This window comes from Physeter macrocephalus, unplaced genomic scaffold, assembly GCF_002837175.3.
Source record: "Physeter macrocephalus isolate SW-GA unplaced genomic scaffold, ASM283717v5 random_191, whole genome shotgun sequence".
NCBI lineage: Eukaryota > Metazoa > Chordata > Mammalia > Artiodactyla > Physeteridae > Physeter > Physeter macrocephalus.
The window spans coordinates 6,051-15,490 of NW_021145469.1; the positions used below are offsets into that span (position 1 = coordinate 6,051).

The window sequence follows — 9,440 nt, forward strand, 5'->3', positions numbered from 1 at the left end:
CGTCCCCCAACCCGCCCCCGCCACCATCATAGCGGTCCTTCTCAGTCCCCTCCCCCGCCCCCGCCCCCCCCCCCCCCCCCCCCGCAGCAGTTATTCACACCTCCCTCCCTCAGCACTCATTCTCAGAACCCTCAGCTCCAGGGCCTCTTCCTTCTCCCTGGTCCCATTCCTTTTAAAGCAGCTGTAATCAAGCACGAGTCATCTGGCTCCCCAGGGGACATCTGGCAATGTCTGGAGACATTTTTGATTGTCATGACTCGGGGTGGAGGCCAGAGATGCTGTTAAACATCCGACAGTGCACGAGACAGCCCCCGCACACACACAGCTAAGAATTATCCGGCCCCAAATGTCAATAGTGTCAAGGTTGAGAAACCCAGCTTTAAAGGTTAAAAGGAAAGAACAGTAGTGTTGATGAGTTGGCGCCTCATCCGCTTTTGTCACTGGGAGACCCTGACGTCAGTATTTCTAGATGGAATGTGTCCAACCTTGGTAAAGCTGCTGCGTGGTAAAGTGTTTGAAGCTCGGTCCTAGGATTGTTAGGTGGGTGGACCTGATACCCAAGACACAGAGGCAGTCCACCCCGTCAGAGAGAGGGAAAGGGCTGCAGAGTCAGGCCGTAGGCGGACTCCGTGACTCTAAGGCAGAGACTCCTGAGTAAACCTTGGGGTAAATATCAGATTAGTGCTTTGAGATCTGCCTGTTTCTCAGAATCCTGGAAACTTTATACCTTTTTTTCATAACTTTCATCTCAAACTCTGCCTTTCAGTGTGTTTCTGAGAGTCTTACCTGCCCTTCTAGATTGTAAGATCCTTGAAGACAAAAATGATCTACTTCTCATTCTCCACAGGGTATGAGTAGGCCCTCAGTTAATGTTCGCCTGATTGAATGGGTGGATTCACTCCCCTTAACCTCCTTTGGTTCAGGTTTGCAATACCCGAAGCTCTGAACACAATACAACAGGCAGAAAAGGTTCTGCTGGTGCACTGTGGCCCTTGGAATGACGAGATCCAGGAGCTACAAAAGATGAAATCCTGTTTGTTGGACTTGCCGCCCATCCCTGTGGGACCCAACGAATAGGGTCCCAAGGGGACCTTGACCCACAGGAACGGAGCCCGTATGGGAGGAGTTAAAGAGGGTCTGTTGCTGCTGAGCTGTCGCCATACAATACAGGACTTGCCCGACAGTCACAAGCCCCGTGTATGAGGGGAGGGGAGGGCTTAGAAAGCTTTGCAGTTGGAGACGTTCTCACCTATTTTGATGAATGTTTCTCGAAGTAGCTAACTGCTCTGCAACAAAAACTCCCGGTTCCCAGAAAAAACTTAAAACTGGTATCTGGAGAGCCTAAGCCCTTTAAAAGGATTTTAGCTGATCTGCAGGCATCTGGATGTTAGCCTGGGGTTTTGGCTAGATGCCACCTCACTAAATGATGATAGTCTGTTTCCCTGGAACATTCCTTTGGTTTCTAGTAGTAGTGAAATGTTGTGCACCACTCCAGTGGGAACTTAAACTCTTAATAGTTGTATTGTAATTGAAAAATAATTATAAGCAAGAAATTAGTGAGGCTCCTTACCTCTGGAGATACAGTTTCATTTATGGTACCTAGCTGCCTTGAATCCTTCGTTAAAACTGGTGGAGTATAAATTGTGAATAGAGAAATAAATATGGGGCCATTTTATTGTTGGGCAATTTCTTCCTAGGATGGAAACTCTTAATTTGTTTTCTACCAGTTTTTGAGTCCTTATTCTCTGGTTTTCATTCTATACTCTGGGCAGACTCACTGACCAAACACTGATAAAATCAAGCTTGTAGCATTGACTTTATAACACATCGTTTCTGGGTTCTGTTTATTAGCAAGCCTGAAAAGAGACCGCTTTTTTCTACCTCCCCAAGCAGGCAAATGAAATACAGACTGCGTAATTACTGAGAAGGGAAAAAATAAAAAACAACTTCAGAAGATGCTGAGGGTGTGGGCATTGCTGCTAGCGGTTTCAAGAGACAATAAGTAGGAATGATAGCTGTTGCCTACCCCTAGTCTAAACCCCATCGCGGTCAGAAGGCCGGGAGACTCTGGGTCCGAGCCCTGGGTGCTCTCTCACCACTGGGGATCAAGTGGTTCAGATGAGTTGAGAGTTTGCCCGTGCCGGCCATGCCCAAGAAGTGGTTGCCCCGGCATTATAATCAGGAACTGAATAGCCCTGAAGCTGCCTGGCAGTAGCTTTTCAGGAAGCTGAGTGTTCAGAACATGGTTCACACTCAAATATTTGAATGAAGGGCAGGCAGAATCGCATTTATCTTCCTTTCCACTAACTCACTTTGGCAAGGGCTGTGGCCAATGAGATGTTTTGGTAGAGCTAACTCTTTCAAGAAGAAAAATTTAGTCTTGTGACCAATTCTGTAGTTCTTTTCCAAACACTTGGCATGTTTCATGTTCCTGAAAAAGGAGGTTCTGTTGTACTTTGTAAAATAGGCCCCCTTCCTTAAAAAGAACATGTGTAGAATTTTACATAGCATACCTCATTTTATGTGAACTTGAGAGCTTTCTTTAAATGCTCTATAAAATAAAGAATTATTTCCCGAAGTTACAAACTTCCTCTCTTATCTGTCTGTCTGCATGTTATCCTGTGTTGTCAGGTGACATGAGCTTGACTGGGGGATATCCGTGCTTGCATTCAAACCTAAAGTCCCGTGTATTTAAGAGCATGGTCCACTGATTGTGGAGACAGGAAATTCCTTCCCAGGGGGATTAGTGACCTAGAGTGTAAACCCCACAGAGCAGAGAATCAATCCCGACATCATACAATGCAAACGACTACAGTTCTTATCTCACCTGGTGACTTTCTGCAGAGTTTAGTTAGACCCAGGCTATAAATACGGGACCAGCAAATTCCTAAAGGGTTATTTATCTTCATATTAAGTTAAACATAGCTCAAAATAGGAGGAGGAACAGGGTAACAAAAGTTAAGGATAAAGCACTTTTATTGCAAAGTATACATTGAAACATAGGGGCAGCCTTCATGTAATATATAATCTGCCATCCCTCTAGCGTTTTCTTCTTCTGGGGTATTTGAACATTAAATTGGAGTATTAAGTGCCCCTGGGGTCCAGAATTTTGCCTATGAAGAGAAGGGTCCCTGTGTCTGTGTCCCGCAGTACAAAGATGAAAGGTTGGTTAAGGTGATAGTCCAGGGGGAAGGTGAGGTGGGCAGGCTGGAGCCCTGGGCTGGGGGTGGTACCCGCCCCATCTTCATTCCACTCAAAGCCAGTGCGATGTTCCACTTGAGTAAGTTTGATAGGTTTGCCCGTGATCTTGCTAAAGTCTGGTGAATCAAACAAGGACTGCAACTCTGTAGAGATTGAGAGAGATTTCCGGTAAAACCTTGCCTCATCAACACCCCAAGGAAGAGTACAGTCCTGATTCTTAAATTCTGATTCTCAAGAAGGCAAGCAAGCTGGGAGCAAAGCACCACTTTTGACCTTCTGTGAGGCATGTAGAGCTCTGGGCTGGTTAAGGGTTAAGTGACTTGCCCAGGAGCACACAGCAAGTGAGGTTAAGATTAGAAACCAGGTCAACAGACCTATCTTGAGAGGCAGTGTTCTGAGTTGCTGTTATAAGACTGTATGCTCTTGGGGCTGAGGAATGAGTCTGATAAGGAAGGCGGTTCAGTCTTCCCCTCCAGCACTGTTAGAATTAAGGAATCATCCCTGGCCTCGGTACAATGCCATGGAGCCTTTGCGTTCTGCTTAGCAAGGTGGAAGGCTCAAAGACTCTACCCCACCCACCCCAGGAGTAAAGAGGTCTTGCAGAAACATACTCATCTCCTGCACGGACTTTGTGAGTTCGCCTTCGTAACTCAGCTTCAGCTTGGGGATGGTCAGGACCGCTTGAACAGTCTTCAGTTCTCGGTCTATGTCACGAATGAACTCAGAGGTGAGGCTCTCTTCTATAATGGTCAAGTTCTGGGTCACCTTCAGAGGCAGGAAGAAAATGATACTCACGCTCCCGGTCAAGGGCAGCTGGGCAATCTGAAACAACAGGGAGGAAGCACATGCGTTAGTCCTTTGGAGCCCAGGAGCCTAGAGATAGGCACACACCCCCAAGCCGCCTTCTCCTCTCCTGTACCCAGGCCCTGCCTCGCTTTCCTAGCCCCTCATCTATGTAACAGTTGTCCCTCTAAGCTATTGCTTTCCGGCAGCAAGATGTCTACTGATGTTTCTTCAAAAAGTAGGCCGTTGTCTTTTCTTACCTGGGCCTGATACCAACTGAAGTTATCTGCTGAAAGAATTTTCTCCTGTGGTTCTAAAGAACTAGAATTGAATTCCAGGTCTGTGTTTTCTCCCAAGGTTTGTCTGCCAACAGTTACTGATCATCTGTTATGTACAGAGCCCTGGACTAGAAATGGGGACTCCGGGCAGAGCACACAGAAGCAGCAGTACAATGGTCCTTTGAGCAGCGGTCCTTAACCTCAGGTCCACAGGACAGATGGCATCAGAGGTCCCAAGAGCCCCTGAAATCATCTACAGAAATGCATACGTGGCATTTCTCTCCAGTGCTTCAGGTGCTTTGTCCGATTTCCAAAGAAAAAAGTTAAGAACTACTGACTTCGAATTTTCAAAAGTCAGGTATGAAAGACTTAGAATGCCAGCAGTTTGGAGTTTGTGACAGTGTTTGAAAGTTTAACTTTGACTTCTAGAAATACAAGTTCTCCCCCAAAAAAAAAGAGAAAAAGAAGGAAAGAAAAGACAAGAATTAACACCAGCATTTTAGTGCCCAATCTTTTTTTTTAATTTTGTAATTTCATGCTTATTAACATTTTTTCAGATTTATTCAGACATATACTATACGTTGATCATGACACTCCCCTGCATACTTTTTTTTTGCGGGGGGGGGGGGCCGCACAGCATGTGGGATCTTAGTTCCCTAAACCCACATCCGCTGCATTGGAAGCGCAGAGTCTTAACCGCTGGACCACCAGGGAAGTCCCTTGAGTGTGCAGTCTTGAGGGCCCATTTCACATTACCTTCTCAACCCTTACAGGAAACCCTGAGTGAGAGGATAAGTTTAGATAACTATGCCCCTTTATTTTGAGGAAAAAAGGCTCAGAGAAACTATTAACTTACTGAAAGTCACACAGCGGGTAAAATTTAGACAGCTGTCAGATCTCAAAAGTCATTCTAGGGCTTCCCTGGTGGCGCTGTGGTTGAGAGTCCGCCTGCCGACGCAGGGGACGCTGGTTCGTGCCCCGGTCCGGGAGGATCCCACATGCCGCGGAGCGGCTGGGCCCGTGAGCCGTGGCCGCTGAGCCCGCGCGTCCGGAGCCTGTGCTCCGCAACGGGAGAGGCCACGGCAGTGAGAGGCCCGCGTACCGAAAAAAAAAAAAAAAAAAAGTCATTCTATTCCCACCACACCATCCTGCCTGTCCCCGCACCCACTACTCACTCTACCCCCACAGACCTTGCAGTTGAGATCAGAATCCAAGCCGTAGCGTAAAATGGCCTGAGGGTCTGACATCGTGGCGACTTTCACGGTCCTCTCCTCATCCAAGTGGAAATCATCTAGGGAAGTCTTTCTGGAGTCAAACTTTGTTACCCACTGCCCTGGAATGAAACAAATGGAGAGCCCTGAGCCCCAGGAGACCAGGAAGGCATTGGGACCATGCTGAGGCCAAAGCATATCGCTGACAGTTGCCTGGCTACAGGAGTCTCAGTTGTCAGAGGCCCTGATACATAGGGAATAGCTCTATCTCAGAATGTGCAGTCTGGACCACAAAATTTCTAGGGTCCTGAATACCTTCCACGCGTAAACTCAGGAGGAAGTAGGTTGATTGTCGGGTTTATTCAAGTTCTGTGATAGCTTAGGAGAAAGGTAAACCGGCGTACACTTCTACAGTGTTGTGTCCGGAAGACAATCCAGGGAGGCCAGAGCTGGAAGGGACCTCGACGTGTCATCAGCCCTCTCATAGCTGAAAAAGCCCGGAACCCCAGAGAGGTGAAGTGATTACCAGCGCTCACACAGCGAACCGATAGTTTAATGTGGCCTTTCACATGCTGGTCTGTGACAGCTTCTTTCATGTGCTGGAGCTCAGTGCTTCAGGGAGGACTCTTCTCTAGGAGTTTAGGGGTCCACTCTGCCTGATAGACGTTTTAAGGGGAGGCTGCCCAAAATCCGACCCAAGGCTCATATGAATAATAGGGCTGGCCTCACACTGGGCCTGTGGAATAGACTTGGGCACATCAACACAGCCTAGAAGAATGTTGTTAGAAAACTAACAACGGTTTATCAACGACCTGCTGTGCGCCCCGGGCATGATGCTAGGGTCCATGTGAAGATGGGAGATGGGGGAAGGGGAAGGGGAAGCTGGGACGAAGTGAGAGAGTGGCATGGACATATACACACTACCAAATGTAAAATAGCTAGTGGGAAGCAGCTGCATAGCACAGGGAGATCAGCTCGGTGCTTTGTGACCACCTAGAGGGGTGGGATAAGGAGGGTGGAAGGGAGGTGCAAGAGGGAGGAGATATTGGGGATATATGTATATGTATGGCTGATTCATTTTGTTCTAAGGCAGAGACTAGCACACCATTGTGAAGCAATTATACTCCAGTAAAGATGTTAAAAAAAAAAAAAAAAAAAAAGATGGGAGACGACACAGAGTGTCCCTGAAGTCAGTGTATCGTCCCTGAGTGAGAGACGAGAAAACAGGCCCAAAAAGGCTATGAAGCTTGTGCAGGGCTCTCCAGCCAGTACAGGCAGAGCTGGGCCTGGACCCTCACCTGGCTCCAGCCAGAAATCTACCGGTGCCTGCCCCAAACAGGTGCAAGAGTGGGAGTGCCCCCTTACCTCTGCTAGTCTTTCTCTATGGCCGCTTACACTTTGTAGGCACTTATCCAATGTTTGCCTTGGGTTTGATGACAAGCAGGCAGGTGCCTTTCCTGGGTCCTCCTCTGCCTTCTTTGCCTTCCCCCCTTTGCTGGCCCCATCTGACACTCTTTGTCCACCCTTTGGCCAAAAGCCAAGTGGAGAAGCCCTCACCCTTGAAGTAAGCCACACCAAGAAGGAGAATGCTGATTTCACTGGGCATTTCCCTCGTGGACCTAGCGATTTTCCCTTTCATCCGGGCCTGCACCCAGTTGTTAATCTCCTGAAGGTCCAAGTGAGTGTTGCCGGTCAAGATTCTGGGCCTGGTCCCATACGACTTTTCCAGGGGTGCGACAAAGCTGGCTTTTATCCGCAGCTCTGCGAAGAGACGGGGCAGAGGTTAGTGTGCTCTGAGAGCTAACCCAGCATCCTCTCTGAGAGGTTCTGGTTGACCCTCAGCAGGCCCTGACTTCCCGCCTGGCATCTTCCCAGGACGCGCCAGGACTCTGTGCCAGCTTCCCCAGGCGCTGGACGGGGAACAACACATCTCACTCATTGCTGTTTCTCTTCACACTACTGCCCTCGCCCGACCCTCCTACTGCCTCCCTCAGCCCATTTCCTCTTTCCGATCCTCTCTGGGCTCACAGGGCCCCTTCCTGCCCCCCAGGGCCAGGCCCGGCCGGGGCAGCCGAGCTCTGGTGTTTAGAAGGAAACCCCCATGTGCAGCACAGAGCCCCACACGCCTCAGGCAGCCCGGGCGACTCACTCCTCTCAAACACGATACGGGAAGCGCTCTTGAGGTTCTTCTCCGGGGCGGTGACGGAGGCGAGGAGTTCCTTATAGGTCTCGTGAATATCTGGCTTGCTGATCAGGTCATAGTAGAGAGCCCGGTGAATGATGGATTCTGTCCGCTGCCCCGCTCCTGCCAAAGGGATGGGCGTGTGAACCTCTGTAACTGCCCACTGGGGCCCAAGTCAGGCCAGCTCCTGGGACGGGGCAGGGACACCGCACCCTAAGTCTTCTTGTCTGCTGGTACTGGGGACGTTCTAGGTGGAAAGGAATTTGAGGGCAATGGAGGAAAAATAGATTTTCCTGAAGGTAGGCTAAAGGCATCAGGCCTAGAGAGCTATAAGGGTGGGAGCGAGGGTTCAAGTCCCTGTGTGCTTCTCCCATCACAACACTTACCAGACTGTTCTGCAGTTTCCTGTTTATTCGTTTCCCCCGTGAGCTCAGCTGTGTGACCCGAGCGAGGGCACAGACCGTGCCTGTTTGTGTGCACTTATGTCCCCAGAACCTAGCCACACCGACGAGGCTGGCACGTAGGAGAAGCTCGCTTAAGGAATGTCAATAAGTGGTCCCAAGGCCACACACCCGTGTCAGCAGTGCTCTGCCCCCACGAGCTCCCACTCCGCACACGCCAGGACCCCCAGGCCCAGCCTCTCGGCCCTCTTCACCCTCTCTGAGTGAAGCGTCTCCAGGGCTTAAGAGTCAGAGATGTGCAGAGGCCGGAGGGCAGCTCTAGGATGCAGGGCTTTCTGCATCCAGGAACTCACCCAGCGAAAGGGCAGAGAGCGCCGTGGCCACGCTGAGCGGAGACAGGAGCACGTTAGCAGCGGGGCTCTCCCTGGACCTCACGCGGTACAAGTCGTAGCCAAAGTTGGAGACAGCGGCCGCCAGCTTGTTCACAGGGACCTTGAAGAAGGGATCCTCCTCCTCCACTGGCACCCCCGTGGTCTCGGGGGCCAAGGAGCCCTGCATTTGAGGACAAGGACCAGTGCAGATGAGCACGGGATGACTGGTCTCATCACTTTGTGTGGCACTGTCCTTCTGGTCCCTGAGGGCTGTCCTGCCTGAGGATGGTGCGCTTAGCCTAACGTTGGAATGAGTCTGTGCCCCCTGCTCCTGTAGGGGCGCTCTGCTGGGGAGAAGTTAGCTGGCCAGCTTTAAGCACCAGTGACCTGTGAACCTCAGGCGTGTAACACATTAAAAATAAATAAAAGGAGAGGAGTCCCCCTTCCCAAGAAATTCTGTTCTCAGGCCAGACAGGCTCCCTGTCTGCTTACCCTTGCTCACTGCTCCCGGGTCTCCACCTGGACCCTCCTATCAAACCCTTCCTGTCTTTCATGGCCCTGATTAGATATCACCCCCTCCACCACAGACTTTCCCTGATGGCCCCAATCTGAAGGCACCTTTTGGTTTTCTGACCACTTTTTCAGAGTCAACTACCACGTCTGTATTAACCGCCTACCATGTGCCAGCCTCTGTGCTAGTTCTTTTTATTTGACTTACTTCATTTCATACTAGTCAATGTAGATGATACCACCAAAGACTACTATCTCAAATCACTGAGTTCCTTGAAAGCGAGAACTGGGTCTTTCATATTTCCACCCATCCCCAGCACCCTACAGAGTAGGTGTTCGGTAGATAAAAAATAAGTGACTGTCTGTGATGGCCCTGTAAGGATTTTTTTTTTTTTTTTTTTTTTTTTTTTGCGGGTCTCTCACTGTTGTGGCCTCTCCCGTTGCGGAGCACAGGCTCCGGACGCACAGGCTCAGCGGCCATGGCTCACGGGCCCAGCCACTCC

General features: G+C 49.9%; 2 protein-coding genes across 5 annotated transcripts in view; one reads left to right on the forward strand and one right to left on the reverse strand.

The window, feature by feature from the left end:
- LOC102977420 (SET and MYND domain-containing protein 4) overlaps positions 1 to 9,440 on the forward strand; it is an 18,074-nt gene that overhangs the window by 5,522 nt on the left and 3,112 nt on the right. For 2 of the 4 annotated variants that reach the window (XM_028484518.2, XM_028484516.2), the window contains exon 6: positions 4,342 to 5,439. In XM_028484518.2, the coding sequence (XP_028340319.1) occupies positions 4,342 to 4,364 (23 nt within the window). In that variant the 3' untranslated portion in view covers positions 4,365 to 5,439. Of the gene's footprint in view, positions 1 to 923; positions 2,865 to 4,341; positions 5,440 to 9,440 lie in introns of those variants that run through there. The other 2 variants (XR_008616590.1, XM_028484515.2) reach the window with 2 other exon arrangements.
- Positions 2,955 to 9,440, reverse strand: part of SERPINF1 (serpin family F member 1) — a 12,188-nt gene continuing 5,702 nt past the window's right edge. Inside the window, exons 3-8 of the mRNA XM_007123529.3 lie at positions 8,410 to 8,608; positions 7,623 to 7,778; positions 7,031 to 7,234; positions 5,453 to 5,595; positions 3,813 to 4,023; positions 2,955 to 3,344 (exon numbers count right to left, since the gene is read on the reverse strand). Coding sequence (XP_007123591.1) covers positions 3,085 to 3,344; positions 3,813 to 4,023; positions 5,453 to 5,595; positions 7,031 to 7,234; positions 7,623 to 7,778; positions 8,410 to 8,608 — 1,173 coding nt within the window. The 3' untranslated portion in view covers positions 2,955 to 3,084. The remainder of the gene's footprint in view (positions 3,345 to 3,812; positions 4,024 to 5,452; positions 5,596 to 7,030; positions 7,235 to 7,622; positions 7,779 to 8,409; positions 8,609 to 9,440) is intronic.